The sequence below is a fragment of the Alosa sapidissima genome, chromosome 16 (genome assembly GCF_018492685.1).
Source record: "Alosa sapidissima isolate fAloSap1 chromosome 16, fAloSap1.pri, whole genome shotgun sequence".
NCBI lineage: Eukaryota > Metazoa > Chordata > Actinopteri > Clupeiformes > Clupeidae > Alosa > Alosa sapidissima.
Window position 1 is genome coordinate 4,982,701 of NC_055972.1, and position 22,500 is coordinate 5,005,200.

The following is a 22,500-nucleotide window of genomic DNA, read 5'->3' on the forward strand; positions in this document are numbered from 1 at the left end:
AGTTAGATAAGATATTCACATCCGGTTGTCTTCAACAATTTGTAATAAGCTATTTCTGTGATAAATTGATTAAAACAAGCACTACAGACCATCATCAGGAAGAAGAGGCCAAAAAACATGGAAGTAGGTGTTCCAGGAGAGAAAGAGCAGGATATGACGGCAGTAGATGATTTGCACTTGTGTGTTCTCAAGTGGGTGTAGTAAAGGAGCCTCTCACCAAACAACACTGATATTAATGCAGAGAAATGATAATGGCCATGACAGTGACGGCCCCCACGAGGTCTCATTCCAGCAAATCCGGCCCACTGCCTAATATGAGTTTGACACCCCTGATCTAGAGTATCTGACATCATCAGCCTGCGCCAGCCTGGCGTTGTACAGCTGTTTTTCAAGAACGCACGCATGCAGCACACGCACACACACACACACACACACACCTGACCTGACTCACGCACGCACGCACACACACACCTGACCCATAGAATTGTGCTCCTTACTGTTGTTTGCACTGAATTAGGGCTGCACAATTATCACAATTGCAATCGCAATTACCTAATTGCAAAAGATACAATTAATCGTGCAGTGTATGTATGTGTGTGTGTGTGTGTGTGTTTGTGTATTGTGGGGTTTGCTGACTTACCGTAGGATTTTTAGGGCTTGTGTGTATTATGGGGTTGAACATGGGGGTTAGTGAATGCGCCTGTGTGTGTGTGTGTGTGTGTGTGTGTGTGTTGTGGGGTTAGCTGACCTACCATAGGAGATTGAGGGCTTGTAGTCGGCCGGTTTGTTGACGTACTTGGACAGGAGCTTGCTCAGCTGCTGATGCCTGCCAAGAACACAGAACCCATCAGCATCCAGAAGTGGAAACTCAAAAAGATCTAGAGCCAAAAGTGGAAACTTAAAAAGACCTAGAGCCAGAAGTGGAACCTCAAAAAGATCTAGAGCCAAAAGTGGAAACTTAAAAAGATTTAGAGACAGAAGTGGAACCTCAAAAAGATCTATATCCAGAAATGGAACCTGAAAAAGATCTAGATCCAGAGGTGGAACCTCAAAAAGATCTAGAGTCAGAAGTGTAAGAAGATCTAGAACCACAACAAAAACAGGCTACAGCAGGCATGTAGATGAAGCGTTCCGTTCACAAAGCATAAAATCGTTTCAGAAGACTGGTCTAGTTTTTGAATGTACGCGCCGCTAGCACGTCTGGTGTAGCCAGTTCCATTGATTATAGTGGAAGCTAATTTACACACCGCTAGCACGTCTGGTGTAGCCAGTTTCATTGATTATAGTGGAAGCTAATGTACACACCGCTAGCACGTCTGGTGTAGCCAGTTCCATTGATTATAGTGGAAGCTAATTGTTACAGCAGACGTTTTTGGACCGAAACACTTCAGTCCCTTCCCTGGTGTAGCCTGCTTGGAAGCATCTAGAACACACTCCCTGGTGTAGCCTGCTTAGAAGCATCTAGAACACACTCCCTGGTGTGGAAGCATCTAGAACACACTCCCTGGTGTGGAAGCATCTAGAACACACTCCCTAGTGTAGCCTGCTTAGAAGCATCTACAGTAGAACACACTCCCTGGTGTAGCCTGCTTAGAAGCATCTAGAACACACTCCCTGGTGTGGAAGCATCTAGAACACACTCCCTGGTGTAGCCTGCTTAGAAGCATCTAGAACACACTCCCTGGTGTGGAAGCATCTAGAACACACTCCCTAGTGTAGCCTGCTTAGAAGCATCTACAGTAGAACACACTCCCTGGTGTAGCCTGCTTAGAAGCATCTAGAACACACTCCCTGGTGTGGAAACATCTAGAACACACTCCCTGGTGTAGCCTGCTTAGAAGCATCTAGAACACACTCCCTGGTGTGGAAGCATCTAGAACACACTCCCTAGTGTAGCCTGCTTAGAAGCATCTACAGTAGAACACACTCCCTGGTGTAGCCTGCTTAGAAGCATCTAGAACACACTCCCTGGTGTAGCCTGCTTGGAAGCATATAGAACACACTCCCTGGTGTGGAAGCATCTAGAACACACTCCCTGGTGTAGCCTGCTTGGAAGCATCTAGAACACACTCCCTGGTGTAGCCTGCTTGGAAGCATCTAGATTCTAGAACACACTCCCTGGTGTAGCCTGCTTAGAAGCATCTAGAACACACTTCCTGGTGTAGCCTGCTTAGAAGCATCTAGAACACACTCCCTGGTGTGGAAGCATCTAGAACACACTCCCTGGTGTAGCCTGCTTAGAAGCATCTAGAACACACTCCCTGGTGTGGAAGCATCTAGAACACACTCCCATGCTTGAGTTCTAGAGTGCTGATGAGTCATTGAGCTTACTCGTGATGAGGACGGTTTGGAAAACTCTTTAAAAGAATAAAGAAAGTAATTTTACTCTGACAGAAAACCCCCACAACACACACACACATACACACTCTCTCTTTCTCATACACACACACTTATTCTAACACATACCAAAAGAGACACACACATACACTCTCTCTCTCTCTCTCTCTCTCTCTCACACACACACACGTATTCTAACACATACCAAAAGAGACACACACACATACACTCTCTCTCTCTCTTTCACACACACACTTATTCTAACTCGTATCAAAAGAGACACACACATACAGATACTCATTTGTATGCACGACCATCATTCAGTTGTGCGTATCCAATCCAAGCATCTATATTTATGCAAGCTACTGTGTGTGTGTGTGTGTGTGTGTGTGTGTGTCTGCAGTGCCCTTCTTTATGTGTGTGTGTGTGTGTGTGTGTGTGTGTGTGTGTGTGTGCCTGCAGTGCACTTCCTTTATGTGTGTGTGTGTGTGTGTGTGTGTGTGTGTGTGTGTGTGTGTGTGTGTGTGTGTGTGTGTGTGTGTGTGTGTGTGTGTGTGTGTGTGTGTGTGTGTGTGTGTGTGTGTGTGTGTGTGTGCGTGTGCGTGCGTGCGTATGTGTCAGACATTGAGCATGCTACCACTGACCACACCGGAGTTGTTGATCCTGTTGTCCATCTGGCCTGCCCAGACACCACTATGAAGACAAGCCACACACACACGCACACGCACACGCACACACACACGCACACACGCACACGAACACGCACACGAACACGCACACACGCACACACACACGCACACACACACACACACATGCATGCGCGATAGAAAGACAGAAAGTTCACAAAGGAAAAGCACTGAGTTGTGTGACGTGTGGAGTGTGTGTGTCAGCACACACCTGTAGGTGTTGCCACGGTTGGAGAGGTCGAGCGGTGTGTGTCCATCATGTGTTTTAGTGTGTAAGAGGCTCAGGCTGCCGTTCTGCAGGAGAACCCAACACACCTCCAAACACCCGCGCTCAGCTGCCGCATGGAGCGCTGTCGCCCCCTGCTGGTCCACTGCCTCCGCTGCACACCGCTGACAACAGAACACACACACACACACACACATCAAACTCTCTCTATCACACACACATACACACTAGAGTGTGGCTACCTGACCCGAGTCCGACGGGTCCTGACGGGTCGGGTCGGGTTCGGACAAATATTTAGAAATTATACTCGGGTTCGGTTCGGGTTCGGACACATGGGTATATGCATTGGCAGCTTTACATTTAAAATAGCTTATTATGTTGGGTAACCAACAGGTCTGCTTTACATGATGCAAACGTTTGTTTTTTGAGAATAAAGTAAATTGTAAAAAAAAGACCTAGCAGTTCATTTCAAGACTTTTCGACTAGAATTCTATTTCAATAGGCTATGCTTGCTTGGGCCTCTTGTGTTAATGTGCGCTGTGTGTGACCTGCGTGCGTGCACGCTTATCTGATTCTGTAGACAATTCCATTTGTTGTTTGTTCCGTTTAATGGGCTAAAAAGACAGGCTATCCACAAACGTGAAAGTTTAATCACTAGCATGGGAATAACTGAGGCATCATCCTGATCCTGAAAATGCCTGTCTGGTTCGGGTCGAGTTCGGACGCAACTCTGTCGGACGCGGGCGGGGTTCGGACAGAAATTTGCGGCCCGAACCGCACTCTAATACACACACATACACGCACATGTACACATATCAAACTCTCTGTCACACACACACACACACACATATCAAACACACACTGAAGAAAATGTGAAGAGAGCAGTGTTTGATGAGGAGAGAGGAGGTGTTTGATGAGGAGAGAGGAGGTGTTTGATGAGGAGAGAGGAGATGTTTGAGCAGAGAGAGAGGAGGTGTTTGATGATGAGGAGAGAGGGGTGTTTGATGAGGAGAGAGGAGGTGTTTGATGAGGAGAGAGGAGGTGTTTGATGAGGAGAGAGGGGTGTTTGATGAGGAGAGAGGAGGTGTTTGACGAGGAGAGAGGAGGTGTTTGAGCAGAGAGAGAGGAGGTGTTTGATGATGAGGAGAGAGGAGGTGTTTGATGAGGAGAGAGGAGGTGTTTGAGGAGAAAGAGAGGGGTGTTTGATGAGGAGAGAGGAGGTGTTTGAGGAGAAAGAGAGGAGGTGTTTGATGAGAGGGAAGGTGTTTGATGAGGAGAGAGGAGGTGTTTGAGGAGAAAGAGAGGAGGTGTTTGAGGAGGAGAGAGGAGGTGTTTGATGATGATGATGATGATGAAGAGAGAGAGGGGAGGTGTTTGATGATGATGATGAGGTGTTTGATGATGATCATGATGATGAAGAGAGAGAGGGGTGTTTGATGAGGAGAGAGGAGGTGTTTGAGGAGAAAGAGAGGAGGTGTTTGATGAGAGGGAAGGTGTTTGACAAGAGAGGTGTTTGATGATGATCATGATGATGAAGAGAGAGAGGGGAGGTGTTTGATAAGGAGAGGGGAGGTGTTTGAGGACAAAGAGAGGAGGTGTTTGATAAGGAGAGAGGAGGTGTTTGATGAGAGGGGAGGTGTTTGACGAGGAGAGAGGAGGTGTTTGAGCAGAGAGAGAGGAGGTGTTTGATGATGAGGAGAGAGGAGGTGTTTGATGAGGAGAGAGGAGGTGTTTGAGGAGAAAGAGAGGGGTGTTTGATGAGGAGAGAGGAGGTGTTTGAGGAGAAAGAGAGGAGGTGTTTGATGAGAGGGAAGGTGTTTGATGAGGAGAGAGGAGGTGTTTGAGGAGAAAGAGAGGAGGTGTTTGAGGAGGAGAGAGGAGGTGTTTGATGATGAGGTGTTTGATGATGATGATGATGATGAAGAGAGAGAGGGGAGGTGTTTGATGATGATGATGAGGTGTTTGATGATGATCATGATGATGAAGAGAGAGAGGGGTGTTTGATGAGGAGAGAGGAGGTGTTTGAGGAGAAAGAGAGGAGGTGTTTGATGAGAGGGAAGGTGTTTGACAAGAGAGGTGTTTGATGATGATCATGATGATGAAGAGAGAGAGGGGAGGTGTTTGATAAGGAGAGGGGAGGTGTTTGAGGACAAAGAGAGGAGGTGTTTGATAAGGAGAGAGGAGGTGTTTGATGAGAGGGGAGGTGTTTTATGAGGAGAGGGGAGGTGTTTGATGAGGAGAGGGGAGGTGTTTGATGAGGAGAGAGGAGGCGTTTAATGAGAGGTGAGGTGTTTGATGAGGAGAGAGAAGGTGTTTGATGAAGAGAGAGGAGGTGTTTGATGATGAGGAGAGAGGAGGTGTTTGATGAGGAGAGAGGAGGTGTTTGATAAGGAGAGAGGAGGTGTTTGATGATGAGGAGAGAGGAGGTGTTTGATGATGATGATGATGATGAAGAGGAGAAGGGAGGTGTTCGGTGAGAGAGAGGTGTTTGATGAGGAGAGAGAGGTGTTTGATGAGGAAAGGGGAGGTGATTGATATGGGGAGGTGATTGATTAGGAGAGGGGAGGTGTTTGATGAGGAGAGGGGACGGTGTTTGATTAGGGGAGGGGAGGTGTTTGATGAGGAGAGAGGAGGTGTTTGATGAGAAGTGAGGAGGTGTTTGATGAGGAGAGAGGTGTTTCATGAGGAGAGAGGAGGGGTTTGATGAGAAGCGAGGTGGTGTTTGATGAGGAAAGAGGAGGTGTTTGATGATGAGGAGAGAGAGTAGTGTTTGATGAGGAGAGAGGAGGTGTTTGATAAGGAGAGAGGAGGTGTTTGATGATGAGGAGAGAGGAGGTATTTGATGATGAGGTGTTTGATGATGATCATGATGATGGAGAGAGGGGGGGAGGTGTTTGATGAGGAGAGAGGAGGTGTTCGATGAGGAGAGAGGTGTTTGATGAGGAGAGAGGAGGTGTTTGATGAGGAGAGAGAGAGAGGAGGTGTTTGATGATGATGAGGAGAGAGGTGTTTGATGAGGAGAGAGGAGGTGTTTGATGATGAGGAGGAGAGAGGAGGTGTTTGATGAGGAGAGAGGAGGTATTTGATGAGGAGAGAGGAGGTGTTTGATGAGGAGAGAGGAGGTGTTTGATGATGATGAGGAGAGAGGAGGTGTTTGATGAGGAGAGAGGAGGTGTTTGATGATGATGATGAGGAGAGGAGAAGGCTGAGAGGAAGGTCAGAGGAGGTGAGAGGAGGCGTGTCCTCACGTTGTTCCGGAGCAGGTAGCGCACCACGTTCACGTTGCCGATGGTGGCGGCCAGGTGTAGTGGCGTCAGCAGGAACTGGTCAGTGTCAGAGAACTGGAGCATTCCGCTCTCCGCTAGATACTGAATGGAAATACTGAGAGAGAGACGGAGGGTCATTAAGAGAAAAGGGGGGGGGGGGGGGGGTATTACAGAGCAGGATCATTAAGAGAAGAGAGGTACTTCACACAACTGCTTCTGCCCCTGAGAAAAGCACTTCATTTCCACAAGGGGACTTGAGTGGAAGGCTCCCTCTTTCTCTCTCACTCTCTCTCTCTCTCACTCTGTCACTCTCCCTCCCACTCTCTCTCTCACTCTCTCTCACTCTCTCTCTCTCTCACTCACTCTCTCTCTCTTCCACTCTCCCTCCCCCCCCCCCCTCTCTCTCTCTCACACTATCCCTCTCTCTCACTCTCTCTCTCCCTCTCTCTCTCTCTCTCTCTCTCTCTCTCTCCCTCTCTCTCTAGAAGCCTCCGTCTCCATCACTCACAGGTTCCCCCCGCAGGCGGCATGGTGCATTGCGCTCTTGCCCTGCTGGTCCCGGATGTGAAGGTCAGCTCCGTGCTGCAGCATCTTGTGCATGGTGTGTACGTTGCCATGCCTACGGAGAAAGAACCGGAAAATAGACATCACCTGCATTCCACAACATAATGCATGCTTACACACAATACCCACAAACACACTCTTAGACACACCAATGTACACTCACACACACCATCCACAAACACACTCACAGCACACACAAACATGTACACTCACACACACAAACATGTACACTAACCCATACTTACATATCAACACATACTCACACACACAAACATGTACACTAACACACACAAACATGTACACTAACCCAGTGTTTCCTCTACGTTTATTTCAGCATGGCGGCCTGCCACGGTTTAATTAATACCCCCACGGTATCAGAATCAGGGCAGACGCACAATAGTTGCAATTGATTTTTAAATAATCCTGCCGACGTATCCTCCCCTGCTGGCTGCCGCTCACATTGCAATTTAACAATAAGTAGCCTAAAACTAGTCAGAGGTTATTATGGCCCGTCCAGTTTCAGTTCACATATTATATATTGTGTTGATGTAGCCTATTTAAAACATTAACTTTCTTCTCAGTGTTTCCTCTTCATTTAGCGTATGCCACTGCTTCAGAATTAGGGGAGACGCAAAATATTGTCCTGGAGCATAGTAGGCTAAATGCCCTCCGCTGGCTGCTGAAAACTGCAGTTTAACAATAAACAGCAATGCTAATCTGAGGTACCGGTCTAGTTTTATTCCATAAATATATTGACTTTATAGACGTTAGTGGCATGCGCTATCAAGAGCTTCCATGTACTACGCATGTTTGTCAACATCGCAAAAACTACAATTTTCGCACAACTTGGTGGAAAGGTGTAGCACAGGAAAACCCATTCATTTCTGAAGCTGATCGTATTGAAAGTATTTCCCATATCGTAGCCAATTAGCTCGCGCGCAACAACAGCAAAAATGAAACTGAAGAGTGGATGTCTCCGCGAAGACACCGCTGTTACATTAGATGCACTCAATCAGGAATCGACGCAGTAAAAAAGCAACGACTGCTGGTAGTAAAGAAGGTAAACTGGATTAAAGCAAAACTTGGCCAAAAACATTTTGTATGCACTCGCAGTGATGTACCAGTATGTTCAAGCGTTCAAGTGACATGTGGTTTAATGCATGGGTTAGTGTGACGTGAGTCAGACAGATGGGTCTTTAGTTTCTGAATTCTGTCCCTCTTAAGTCACGTTAGGCTAAATGGTGTGATTAGCAACTAGAATTTAAAAAAAAATCCCGGGAGTGACACCTGACCCCCAGTTCTCATACTAGCATTGTAACCTTTTTTTTCTTCGGGGGGGGGCACTGCTAACCCATACTTACACATCCACACAGAAAACACACTCACACACACTGTACACTCACACACACACTTACAAACACTTAAAGCCCTAATTTAAACGTAAATGTAATGATGTAAAGTGCAAAGTCAGGCAATGAGCAAAGTGTATCCTGCATGAGTAAAGGAATCATGTGTAGTGAGAGAGCTTTGAGCCTGACCCACTGAGACCGGTGCTTTGAGCTGACCCACTGAGACCGGTGCTTTGAGCTGACCCACTGAGACCGGTGATTTGAGCTGACCCACTGAGACCGTGATTTGGGCTGACCCACTGAGACCGGTGATTTGAGCTGACCCACTGAGCTGACCCACTGAGACCGGTGATTTGAGCTGACCCACTGAGATCGGTGATTTGGGCTGACCCACTGAGACCGGTGCTTTGAGCTGACCCACTGAGACCGGTGATTTGGGCTGACCCACTGAGACCGGTGATTTGGGCTGACCCACTGGGCTGACCCACTGAGACCGGTGCTTTGGGCTGACCCACTGAGACCGGTGATTTGAGCTGACCCACTGAGACCGGTGCTTTGGGCTGACCCACTGAGACCGGTGCTTTGAGCTGACCCACTGAGACCGGTGATTTGGGCTGACCCACTAAGACCGGTGATTTGGGCTGACCCACTGAGACCGGTGATTTGAGCTGACCCACTGAGCTGACCCACTGAGACCGGTGCTTTGAGCTGACCCACTGAGACCGGTGATTTGGGCTGACCCACTGAGACCGGTGCTTTGGGCTGACCCACTGAGACCGGTGATTTGGGCTGACCCACTGAGACCGGTGCTTTGGGCTGACCCACTGAGACCGGTGCTTTGAGCTGACCCACTGAGACCGGTGCTTTGGGCTGACCCACTGAGCTGACCCACTGAGACCGGTGCTTTGGGCTGACCCACTGAGCTGACCCACTGAGACCGGTGCTTTGGGCTGACCCACTGAGCTGACCCACTGAGACCGGTGCTTTGGGCTGACCCACTGAGACCGGTGCCACTGAGACCGGTGATTTGGGCTGACCCACTGAGACCGGTGCTTTGGGCTGACCCACTGAGACCGGTGATTTGGGCTGACCCACTGAGACCGGTGCTTTGAGCTCTCACTCCTCTGTAGTGTCTTTAAAGGAGTAGCGGCTTCCACACACAGTTGCATTCCGTCAGCGCATGCCAGTGGGTGTTCCCGACGGTAGCTATGCAAATGACTTGAAGTATAACCGTAATTTGATTGGCGGGTGCTATCTGTTGGTGTCCGTCGGCACAGCAAAAGTTGAACTTCTCGACGCGAGCAACGGGAGCCATGCGACGCAACGGACCCACAATTCAGTTGGGCAACGGATGACGTAAGACCATGTAAAGTGGACAGGATGCGTCTCCAGCACTGCACCGCACGCAGCCGTGTATGGGAGCCGTACGACTCCAAGCACCAATCACACTGTAACACACAGCAAAGAAGTCTTTAGGCTCTGAGTACATTAAGGAGCTTAGCTCAGATCTGTCTTTAGGTTTTCAGTACATTAAGGAGCTTAGCGCAGCTCTGTCTTTAGGCTCTGAGTACATTAAAGAGCCAAATCTTTCTTTTTTATTTTCCAACCTGAACATCGGCAAAATGCACCATTGAGATCAATATGTTTTGTGTAGAGCAGGGGTGTCAAACTCAAATTCACAGGGGGCCAAAATTAAGAACTGGGAGTATGTCGCGGGCCAAGCGCAACATTTATTGAATAACCGATGTTTTTATTGAATTAAAACTATATACACACAAGAAAAAAATAGAATGCAGGCATTTCTGAATATAGCCTAATAGAAAAAATATATTGAATATCTGAATAGAAAAAATATATTGGCCTATTTTTTGCAGGTGAACTATAAAAATTGTAAATAACATTTAACAATTATCAAAATTGTAATTGTAACTATTAACAGTTAACAAACTCTCCCTCTGAGAATGGCCGTGCTGTTTGCGCGATATCCTGTGCAACAGTAAAACTCGCTTTTGCAGCATCATCACTTGTAACTTGGCTTGGGTAGTCTGCCTTGAAAGCAGACTTGCTTTCAATTCTCCCACCTTCTGTAGCTTAAGCTTCGCATCCAGATCTTTGTATTTGTCTTCATGTTTAGTTTCGTAGTGGCGTTTTATGTTGTACTCTTTAGTGACAGCTACGGTGAATCCACATACCAAGCAAACGGGTTTGTCCTTGAATAATATGAACGTATAATCGTTTTCCCACCTATCTTGAAAGCTCCGATTATCAATCTTTCGCTTCGCCATTTTCGTTGATAGCTCATGCGCTGAATAGAAAAGCGTACTGGGCCAGCTCTAACGCGGATGCGCTGAAGAAACTACACAAAACATATTGATCTCAATGGTGCATTTTGCCCATGTTCAGGGTGGAAAATAAAAAGGAAAGATTTGCATAAGACAAGTCAAATTGGTGTCTTTAAAAAGAAGGGATCATGGAGAGTGAAGGAAACAATATAAAAACAATCTTTGCATATTCCCACAAGGTGTTAAGGCGCTCTGAAAATGAGAACCAAAATTATTTTTCAGACTTGTGAGGTCTGCTGTTCAGACCCTGAAGGAATTTATGTTCTGTTCATTGCTTTTTGTGAGAGTGTTTCTACTTATCTCAATAAGGGAAATAAATTAAGAGCCTACAGTATGTTGAGTACAAATATGTCTTCTGAAGGCCTAAACAGAGCCCAGTCAAAAACTTCAATAACATTTTGATCAACTTTGAGGGACAGCTATGACCATGCAGGATCATCCAGATCAAATGTGAAGATTTTGCTACATACTATATTTATGTACCAGCATGCAAAATTTGAGCCTCCTACATGGTTTAGTTCTTGTGCTATGGGCTTGTGAACTTTGACAAACAAAAGAGGCTGATCAAAATCAACACCCCCCCCCCCTGTAAAACTGGCTGTATCTTGGAAAATATTGATCTTACATAAAAGTCATTTTACAGTGTGTCTCCTGGATAACATAGGTACACCTGTTAATTTTTTCAGATTTTTTGAGACCTAAGTGCGTGGGCCCTGGTTGAATTGACGTGGAATGACCCTATAGATATTAATACTGCTTAAGCAATCTCTAGGACTACACAGCTTCATATAAATATAATGCACACAGCATAGAGCCTTTTTCCATATCAATACCTCATCTTCCATATCAATACCTCATCTTCCATATCAACACTGCTTAATCATTCACTAGGTCTACACAGCTTCCTATACTGTAGATATAACACACAGCAGAGAATCATCTTCCATATCAATACTGCTTAATCATCTTCCATATCAATACTGCTTAATCATTCACTGCTTACAGAACACTCGGCTTGTACATTCATTGCTTATGCAGGACATTAACCCTTAGAACCCGATTGACGCAAAGTGCGTCAACAAACACACCCTTTCTTCTCTGTTACATTGCTCCGGAACTGTTCATCGCAGTGAGATGAAACCTTTATTGCATGACAGAGCAGACGTGGGACTTTCCAAAGAGACTACACACTTGTCTGTACGATCAAGTATGAAAATTAAAAAAAAAAATCATGAAATTAAATCAAATTGCATCATATTTACAGTCTATACATCTCTGCGTTCACCTGCGCACCCATTACTCTCGTTTGAATTACTCGTGAACCCGTGATCGCATAGATATGGCAAGCATATCAGATGAAAGAGGAGACACAGGGCTATCCATTGGTACCATGTATTATAAAAACATACGAAATGACTGCAAAATAATAACGTCAAGTACACAAACCAACTGCACACCCATTACTCTCGTTGGCGTTGGAATTACTCGCGGACCCGTGATCGGATAGATATGCCACGCATGTCAGATGAAAGAGATCATTTGATACCAAGTACATCCTTCTGGGTTATAAAACAGACGAAGTGACAGCAAAATAATAACTTCATATAGCTGGACTTACCCCACGTTTTTGTCTGTTTTTGTGGCAAAGCATGTTTATAATCCAACACTATTGTGTGTTTCTCTATGGCAAAGCATGTTCATAATCCGGTTTTGAGATCCCAGCAAATTCCTGCATGGCATCCAATTCAAGGCTCACATTGCATCCCAATTTCTTCAACAAAGAAACACCTTTTTTGCCTTTACTTTGTTCATGGCAATGCAGTAAAAAGTTGATAATCATTATAAGTGTATACACCATAGGCACACACAAACTCGCTAACACGCAAAGTCGGGTCAAGTCAGGTCAGATCAGTTCGTGTCACAGATGTGGAGCGCAGAAAGGTCATTTTTCATCACTAAATAAAAAATGGCATTTATTTCAGTAAATCACACACCACATATTTCTGTAAATTGCTCAACCCCAGAGTATCCCTCCAACATGGCAATTATATTGCCCGATTCAGGACAGTCTGCCCTACACACACATGAAATGCATGTAGAGCTATGAGCTTGCTGTGCTGAGATACATGTCAAAATATAATAATTTTTAAAATACGTTTTTTATATTTTAATTCTTTAAAAATCAAAATAAAATCAATGCTAGTATTAATACATTAAATGATGGCAGATCTGGATAGCCTAGACTCTGCTGAAAAAAACAATATATAATATGTGTGTGTGGCACTTACAATGACCAGAATAAATCCTTATGAATAAAGGTAATGAAAATGCCCTAAAAACAGCTTAGGGTTCTAAGGGTTAAGCTGATATATGCAGGACATTAAGCTGATATATTAGCCTACATTAACTGCTTATACATTTCTTACATATATTCACTCCTTACACATTCACTGTTTATATACATGCATTGCCTATATACATTCACTGCTAACATTTATTGCTACTACTTAAGCAGTCAAGCTGAATGTATCTCTATAGCAACCAGGATTAGCCGCTCCATGCTATGTCTCTATTCTCAGGTTAACAGCTCTGTACCAGGCGTTCTAGAATCTGAACAGACGGAACGTGGGTTCCTCTGAGTGTCCTGGAGAGGAGAGAATGCTCGGTTCTGTTTGGTGTCTACCTGAGCAACTTGTATCACCAGACACACAGCTCACATGATAACACATTGTTTCAGTGGAGGGCATTTATAATGGATGACACACACACACACACACACACACACACACACACACACACACACACACTCACTCACACACACACACTCACACACACACACACACACACACACGTGCGCGCGCACACACACACACACACACACACACACACACAGACACTGTCTTTTACACACACACATAATGACAGACTCAGACAGATAGACAAACGCACACACTCTCTCTTCGACAGACACACACACACACACACACACACACACAGACACACACAGAGTAGAGAAGACACACACATACCCTCTTTCCCACACACACACAAACACATTCTTTCTCTCTTTTACATGTACACACACACACACATACTGTACTGACAGACTTACACATATAGACAAACGCACATACCTTCTCTTCGACACACACACACACACACAAAACGAACACACACACACACACAAACATGCACACACAAACAAACTCAAACACAAACACACACACGCACGCACGCACGCACAAACACACACACACACACACAAACCTGCAGGCGAAGTGGAAAGGTGTCTGTCCAGAGTCGCAGGGCAGGTTGGGGTCAGCCCCGCTGTCCAGCAGAAGATCTCCCACAGCACGGTTCCCATGGAGAGCAGCAAAGTGGAGCGCTGTGAAGCCACCCCAGCCTAGCCAAACACACACACACACACACACACACACAAAGAGAGTATAGTAGTATCTTTGTATGAGATCAGATGGGAAAAAATGAGGTGCTAGAGAAACTACACACACAAAGAAGAACAAATGCATGTGTACACGTGTACACACACACACACGCACACACGACAGCAACAGTCTGACTCTGACCTAACTGTCAGTCTGGACATGCACTTGGGTCTGCTGTCCGAATCTGAGCTCTCTGCAGGGCAAAGGTTATCAGCCCTCATTGGACAGCTCCTGTGACAAATACACACACAGCTGACCTCATCTTTCCATGAAGAGAACGCAAACTGTAAACGTGTCGTGATATCGAAAGTGTGAACCTGCCCTCTTGTTACTAAAAAGTGAGGGCAGGCCGACATCAGCCAGCTGGCGCTCCTCGCGCCAAGCTTAAGATGCAGTGAGTGGAGGTGAGCCTGTTAGAACTGTCGCAGTCGCGAGGCTAATCCCGCTTTCACCCGCCTCGCGTCTGAGCTCTCCATTAATAGTGAATAAAGCCGGTCGCTTTCGAGTACAACGGAAAAAAACAACTGTCACGCGAAGACTGGCATGTCACATTGGACAGCTATCAATCACAAAGCAGCTAGCTAGCTAGACTGGATGCAAAAGACTAGCTTCCTCACCAACTTCGGGACAATTTATCCAGCTAGCTAAATCTCTAAGATACCGTTTCGTTACGGCTTTGCCATGTCAGTGGAATGCAATCAGAAATATTTGTATATAAAAAAATAAGTAGAAACTTGCCTTTCTGTTTGAGAACAGAGCGATCGAGCTGGATGAAATGCTCGCACTGTTCGAGATTACTCCGCTGCACAGCCTCTAATATGCCGCCCTCTCCCGCTGTAACGGGAACCATCGTAGCCTGTTGTTACTGCCTCCGCTGACAGGTCCGTTGTCAAACACACAGGGGCGGTGGCATTTCCGCGCAGGCAACGCCACCCCGGTTCAAAGTCTACCGGAGAGCAACATCATAGAGCTTTGTTTGGTTGGTTGACAGCGAGACAGACTCGGCGAGAGAGTCGGTGATGACAATGAGCCACGCCTTTCTCGAGTTGAATCTCTCATTTGCAGTATTGGCTAAACTTCCGCATGTGACCACGCAGCAGGCACGCCCTCTTCGTGACGGTCAGGTGACAGAAGACAGCGAGAGTGGTGATTTCTCAAAACAGACATCCCGGGCGGTGCGCTACCGTCCCTAAATGCGTGACATGCCTGGCCCGAGCACAGAGCTATTTTTAAGTCGCAGTAAACAGTCGGCTATACCTACTGTGACCGGACTAGTTTGCTAATAATAGGATTACTTGCCCGCATGGATTGAAAAAGTGCATTTAGGCACAGAAAACCTCCTGATGAGAGACTAGACGCTACGTAACTTTGATCAGCTGTTCTGGCAGCGCACGGCTGCTTCGGCGTAGACCTAATTCCGTGCCTCAGACAGATAAATATATTTTAGATGGCCTATCTAGTTTAGGATGTGGTTTCTAGGATTCGAGTTTCCCAGATGTCTCGCGTTTACTGAGATAACTGGCGTTAGGCTACTCAGATAACTCGGTTCAATGAAAGGCACACTGAAACAAGGCAAGAACGTCTCTCACTTCTGATATTCAACACATTGAGGCACTAGGCTACCATTAATTTCAAGATAGCCGTAGAAGTGTTAAGGGGACAATAACTGATGTCATCATGCTGTGAATGCTGTGCATGTGCATGCGAGCGGGCATAGCCTATGTTGTTTCCTCACTCGCTATTGCCACACGTGCGTTTCCTATGAAAAACTCAACTCTGATGTTAATTTGAGCGATATTTGGGTATAGGGACCACAAGATGTCGCTGTCGGACAAATATTATTTTCAAGAATAACAACATTCTGTTCATTCTGGTTATAGGCCTACTTATTGTATTGTATTGTATTGTAACTCTGAAACAAGTTGGTAGCAAATGTTAAAATGGTGCTAGATAATATGATCATCTGATTTTAACTTTGCCTTTACAACAAATTATTTTAACCCCCCTCTTTTGTTAGGAAAGGATATGCCACTTTTTAAAATCGAATTGGCCATTCCTGGACTGCCTTTAATAAATAGCCTATTGCCTACGTTTGACAGCGGAATGAGCTCGTGTCCACGGGCCAGTGTAAATTAAACGGCAGAGTGAAAGCTGGGAGCGCGCAGCAGAACTGGCTGAGCAAGGCCGCGCAATTTCCCCTTCTGCTTCTCCCCACCGGAGGAAGTAAAGGCACATGACTCGCCGCGCGGCTGATGTCACAGTTAGCGTTGTGCAAAGTTCAGAAGCTCTCGGGATTAGTTGGAACAGTTAGCACAGCGCAGAGCAGCTTGCGCAGCGGAATGTGAGACGTGTTCCAGCAGATCCCACATGGAATAGCCGGAGGTACGACCGTCTCCGCTGGCCTTTGAGTGCGGCGCACAGTCGTTTTGTGCGAGGCTACCTTCACACAGGTAAGTGTGCCAAACCTCAGCGCCTCTCTGATAATAAAGGGGTGTGTCAGAGATTGATTATGAAGTGAATGCCTAAAATAGAATGTGCACGGTGTGTGTGTGTGTGTGTGTGTGTGTGTGTGTGTGTGTGTGTGTGTGTTTACTAAATTGTATTATTGTGTGAGTGAGTGAGGGAGAGAGGGAGAGAGTGGGGTGGCAGGGTTGTGTGTGTGTGTGTGTGTGTGTGTGTCTGTGTGAATCCTGGTATGTGAGTAGTGTCATCAGGTAGTTCCGTTTTTTTTTTAACCATGGCAACCGTAAGGAGGGGGTGCGGGCTGTGGGGGAGGAGGGGGGGGGTCCTGAGGAGATTCCAGCTCTTTGGTATGCGCGCGCGCTACCTCACAGCTTCGCGTGAGCTTATCCACCACGTGCCCCGAGCCCCGTGCGGTAATGCTGGGGAGCTGTCTAGTGGACCTCACGAGGTCCTTTCCGCGCTCCTGTCCCGTTTTGTGCATGTGGTAGCGGTAGGGCCGAGAGAAGAGAGGGAGGAAAGCATGTGAGAAGTAGAGAGAGAGAAGGAGAGAGAAGGATGGAGAGAGAGGGGAGATGTTGACAGAAGCGAGGAATGAGAGAAGGATGAAAGGATGGAGACAGGGTATGGAGGAGGGTGTAATTGAGTTTTGGGGGAGCTGTATTTAGGCAGTGGTGAGAGGATAAATAGATCAGCTGGACTACACACACACACACACACACACACACACACACACACACAGACATGGACTGAGTTTGTGGAGTAAGAGTATGGAGAATGAGTACATGAGATAACAGAACTAGAACTACTAGAACTAGTCTACGTTGCTATGGAATTGCTATGGAATGCATGAGTATTGTTTATGTGTTTAGTTCATTTGTGTGTGGATGAGGAATGTAATATACAGTATGTGTGATGTGTAATGTGTGTAATATACAGTATGTGTGATGTGTAATGTGTGTAATATACAGTACGTGTGAGTGTGCGTGTGCGTGATGTGTATGTGAGATGTGTCGTGTGTGTGTTTATGCATGTCTGTGTGTGTTGTGTTATGTCTGTGTGTGGTGCGTAAACGTGATGTGTGTGTGTGTGTATGATGTGTAATGTCTGTGTGTATGGTCTGTGCGCGTGTCGTGTGTGTGTGTCTGTGTGTGTATGTTGTAGTGTAAGAGCGCAGCAGTGGAGTGGATGGTGTGGATCTAATATGTGTGTGTGTGTGTGTGTGTGTGATGTGTAATGTCTGTTTGTGTGGTGTGTGCACGTGATGTGTGTGTGTGATGTGTAATGTCTCTGTGTGTGTGTGTGTGTGTGCATGATGTGTAATGTCTGTGTGTGTGGTGTGTGCGCGTAATGTGTGTGTGATGTGTAATGTCTGTGTGTGTGCATGATGTGTAATGTCTGTGTGTGTGTGTAATGTCTGTGTGTGTGTGTGTGTGTGTGTGTGTGTGTGTGTGTGTGTGTGTGTGTGTGTGTGTGTGTGAGATGTGCAATGTCTGTGTGTGTGAGATGTGCAATGTCTGTGTGTGTGTGATGTGTAATGTCTGTGTGTGTGCATGATGTGTGTGTGTGTGTGTGTAGGGTGTAATGTCTGTGTGTGTGATGTGTAATGTCTGTGTGTGTGTGTGATGTGTGTGTGTTGTGTACGCATGATGTGTGTGTAATGTGTGTGTGGGTGTGTGATGTGTACGCATGATGTGTGTGTGTGGTGTGTAATGTGTGTGGTGTGTGTGTGTGGTTTGTACGCATGATGTGTGTGTGTGTGTGGTGTGTAATATCTGTGTGTGTGTGTGTGTGTGTGTGTGTGTGTGTGTGTAATATATGTGTGTGTGATGTGTGATGTCTGTGTGTGTGTGATGTATAATGTGTGTGTGTGTGTGTGATGTGTAATTTATGTGTGTGTGATGTGTAATGTCTGTGTGTGTGTGTGTGTGTGTGTGTGTGTGTGTGTGTGTGTGTGTGTCAGGGGCCATGGAGAGGATAAATAAGGAGACTGGAGAGCTGAGTGCATCTGGAGAGGTGGAGACGCGGGAGCCTGTTCCGTCTCGTCACCAAGGAGACACAGACATAGACGCAGACGCAGAGCAGGTGCAGACGGTGCGAGATGGGCTGCTACAGCTGCAGCACACTGCACAACTACCTGCACAGCAGTGTGAGGAGCACCTCATGAGGATGCTGCCGCTCTACATACAGGTGTGTGTGTGTGTGTGTGTGTGTGGGAGGAGCACCTCATGAGGCTGCTGCCGCTCTACATACAGGTGTGTGTGTGTGTGTGGGAGGAGCACCTCATGAGGCTGCTGCTGCTCTACATACAGGTGTGTGTGTGTGTGTGTGGGAGGAGCACCTCATGAGGCTGCTGCCGCTCTACATACAGGTGTGTGTGTGTGTGTGTGTGTGTGTGGGAGGAGCACTTCATGAGGCTGCTGCCGCTCTACATACAGGTGTGTGTGTGTGTGTGTGGGAGGAGCACCTCATGAGGCTGCTACCGCTCTACATACAGGTGTGTGTGTGTGTGTGTGTGTGGGAGGAGCACCTCATGAGGCTGCTGCTGCTCTACATACAGGTGTGTGTGTGTGTGTGGGAGGAGCACCTCATGAGGCTGCTGCCGCTCTACATACAGGTGTGTGTGTGTGTGTGTGTGTGTGGGAGGAGCACCTCATGAGGCTGCTGCCGCTCTACATACAGGTGTGTGTGTGTGTGTGTGTGTGTGTGTGTGTGTGTGGGAGGAGCACCTCATGAGGCTGCTGCCGCTCTACATACAGGTGTGTGTGTGTGTGTGTGTGGGAGGAGCACCTCATGAGGCTGCTGCCGCTTTACATACAGGTGTGTGTGTGTGTGTGTGTGTGTGTGTGTGTGTGTGGGAGGAGCACCTCATGAGGCTGCTGCCGCTCTACATACAGCTGTGTGTGTGTGTGTGTTTGTGTGTGAGGAGCACCTCATGAGGCTGCTGCCGCTCTACATACAGGTGTGTGTGTGGGAGGAGGGCCTCCTGAGCCAGCTTTTACACTGTTGGAAGTGTCTTTGGTTAAAAAGCGACAGCCTAATGTTATGTAATGTACTGTATGCCAGGGGGCAGCCATCTTGGATTTCGAGGTTGATGTTGGTGAGGTTAGTACGAGTTTAACCGGAGTGAAATTCCTTCTTTGTTTACGCAAACCTGGGCAATAAAGCTGATTCTGATTCAGAGTTGAAATTCTGACTTCAGGGTGTGTTCTAGTGATGTCCACTGACACATCCCCCCTATGGTTAAGGAGTGATGTCCACTGACACATCCCCCCTATAGTTAAGGAGTGAATTATATGTCCATAGTCCTCTGAGCAACTCAGGGTTAAGTGCATCAGTCATGGGCACAACGTGGAAGCATGGAATTGAGCCCATTCAGGTTACTGCAGGCTACTGCATGCTAGCCCAGCTCCTTAACTACCACCCTACAGGCTACTGCACGCTAGCCCAGCTCCTTAACCACTACACTACTACTGCACGCTAGCCCAGCTCCTTAACCACTACACTACTACTGCATGCTAGCCCAGCTCCTTAACCACTACACTACCACCACCCTACAGGCTACTGCATGCTAGCCCAGCTCCTTAACCACTACACTACCACCACCCTACAGGCTACTGCATGCTAGCCCAGCTCCTTAACCACTACACTACCACCACCCTACAGGCTACTGCATGCTAGCCTGGCTCCTTAACCACTACACTACTACTGCACGCTTGCCTTGATAGATAGATAGATAGATAGATAGATAGATACTTTATTGATCCCCAGGGGAAATTCAAGATTATGTGTGTGTGTGTGTGTGTGTGTGTGTGTGTGTGTGTGTGTGTGTGTGTGTGTGAGTGAGTGTTGATTATGGCTCTCTGTGTTGATGGGCATGTCTAATAAATCTGTGTGTGCTAGAACAATAACTCGACCTTTATTGCTGACCCATTAGTGAAGCAGTAACGTGTGTGTATGATTGTGTGTGTGTGTGTGTGTGTGTGCGCGTGCGTGTGTGTTATTGGAAAAGGGTATTCAAATAACACACACAATTCGTATTGGTCATCAAGATGTGATGGAAAGAGAACTGAAACTCAACTCATGTGGTTGAGGCCTGTGCCAGCGCTGCATCAGTACACGTGTGTTTGCGTGTGAGTGGGGCCACGTATGTGTGTGTCATGGGTGAGTGTCTGCAATGTGTGTGTGAGCGTCTGTAATATGTGTGTGTGGGGTGTGTGTGTGTGGGGCGGGGTGCGGGGCATTCACATAGTGTTTTGCTTGTGAGCGAAAATGAGGAAGTGAATTCAGGAATTTTGTTTGGTTTTGTGTGTGTGTTTGTGTGCAGGTGTGTTTGTGTGTGTGTTTGTGTGCAGGTGTGTTTGTGTGAGTTTCTCTGTGTCTGTGGCTGACCCACCAGCTTAACTCAATTGTTTGTGTTGGTTAATTCGGATTTGAGTCCGACCTAATGCCTGGTTATATGTTGTCTGGATATGTGTGTGTGTGTGTGTGTGTAAGTGTGTCTGCATTCACACAGTATTTTGCTTGTGAGCCAAAAGAGGAAGTGAATTCAGGAATTTTGTTTTGTTTCATGTGTGTTTGTGTATGTGTGTGTGTTTGTGTTTGTGTGCAGGTGCGTTGGTGTGAGTTTCTCTGTGTCTGACTCACCAGCTTAACTCAATTGTCAAAATTTGTTGACTACGTTAAGTCGCCTGGTTATATGTATTATAAGTTTATAAGTAGTGGGCTGGATGATGTAGATCTAATGTGTGTGTTTGTGTGTGTGTGTGTGTGTGTGCGTGTGTGTGTGTGTGTGTGTGTGCGTGTGTGTGTGTGTGTGTGTGTGTTGTAGGTGTCAGAGAGTAGTAACGCACTGGATGATGTAGATCTGAAGACTCTGGCTTCTCAGGTTTGTGCCACTCTGGTCCACCACATCCAGGACAGACTGAACCAGAGACCTGCAGGTAACACACACACACACACACACACACACACACACACACACACACACACACACACACACACACACACACACACACAGGACAGACTGAACCAGAGACCTGCAGGTAAACACACACACACACACACACACACACACACACACACACACACACACACACACACACACACACAGGACAGATTGAACCAGATGACTGCAGGTAAACACACACACACTGAACACACACTGACACACACAGACTGAATGAGAGACCACCTTCTGGTAAACATAAACATATACACGCATACAGCTTACTATGCTAATTGTGTTTGTCTCCAGAGGAAGCATGGTGGGAGTTAATTATGCTAACTGTGTTTGTCCCCAGAGGAAGCACGGCAGGAGTTAACTATGCTAACTATGCTAACTGTGTTTGTCTCCAGAGGAAGCGCGGTGGGAGTTAACTATGCTAACTGTGTTTGTCTCCAGAGGAAGCGCGGCAGGAGTTAACTATGCTAACTGTGTTTGTCTCCAGAGGAAGCACGGCAGGAGTTAACTATGCTAACTATGCTAACTGTGTTTGTCTCCAGAGGAAGCGCGGCGGGAGCTGGCCCAGTTCTTCCAGAAGACAGAGAGAAGCACTGGAGGCTGGCTGCTGCTGAAGGCCCTCTCACTGCTCTCTGCTCGACAGACTGTGAGTCTCTGTGTGTGTGTGTCTGTGTGTGGCTATTTCTGAAAGCTTTTACACGTCTTTCTATTTGACAGACTGATACTAGAGTGCGAATGTTTTGTAATGCTGTGAAAGTGTGTGTGTATATGTATGTGTGTGTGTATATGTTAATTTTTTCTTTGTTTGTGTAGAGGAGGGAGTATGTAATTATGGAAGCAAAACAACGCCAATAATATTTTGTA

General features: G+C 46.6%; 2 protein-coding genes across 6 annotated transcripts in view; one reads left to right on the plus strand and one right to left on the minus strand.

Moving 5' to 3' along the window:
* Nucleotides 1–15,290, minus strand: part of si:ch211-223a10.1 (palmitoyltransferase AKR1) — a 20,511-nt gene extending 5,221 nt beyond the window's left edge. The window contains exons 1-7 of one of the 2 annotated variants that reach the window (XM_042065328.1): nt 14,952–15,290; nt 14,038–14,173; nt 7,024–7,134; nt 6,498–6,630; nt 3,235–3,413; nt 2,982–3,030; nt 753–826 (exon numbers count right to left, since the gene is read on the minus strand). In XM_042065328.1, the coding sequence (XP_041921262.1) occupies nt 753–826; nt 2,982–3,030; nt 3,235–3,413; nt 6,498–6,630; nt 7,024–7,134; nt 14,038–14,173; nt 14,952–15,063 (794 nt within the window). In that variant the 5' untranslated portion in view covers nt 15,064–15,290. The remainder of the gene's footprint in view (nt 1–752; nt 827–2,981; nt 3,031–3,234; nt 3,414–6,497; nt 6,631–7,023; nt 7,135–14,037; nt 14,174–14,951) is intronic. The other variant, XM_042065327.1, reaches the window with a different exon arrangement.
* A 127-nt stretch (nt 15,291–15,417) lies between these two features.
* Nucleotides 15,418–22,500, plus strand: part of wdfy4 (WDFY family member 4) — a 114,996-nt gene continuing 107,913 nt past the window's right edge. For 3 of the 4 annotated variants that reach the window (XR_006023241.1, XM_042065310.1, XM_042065311.1), the window contains exons 1-4: nt 15,418–16,663; nt 18,637–18,863; nt 21,505–21,616; nt 22,179–22,282. Coding sequence is in view for 3 of the 4 variants with exons in the window: in XM_042065310.1 (XP_041921244.1) it covers nt 18,642–18,863; nt 21,505–21,616; nt 22,179–22,282 (438 nt within the window). In the remaining variant the exon portion in view is untranslated. Of the gene's footprint in view, nt 16,664–18,636; nt 18,864–19,598; nt 19,636–21,504; nt 21,617–22,178; nt 22,283–22,500 lie in introns of those variants that run through there. The other variant, XM_042065312.1, reaches the window with a different exon arrangement.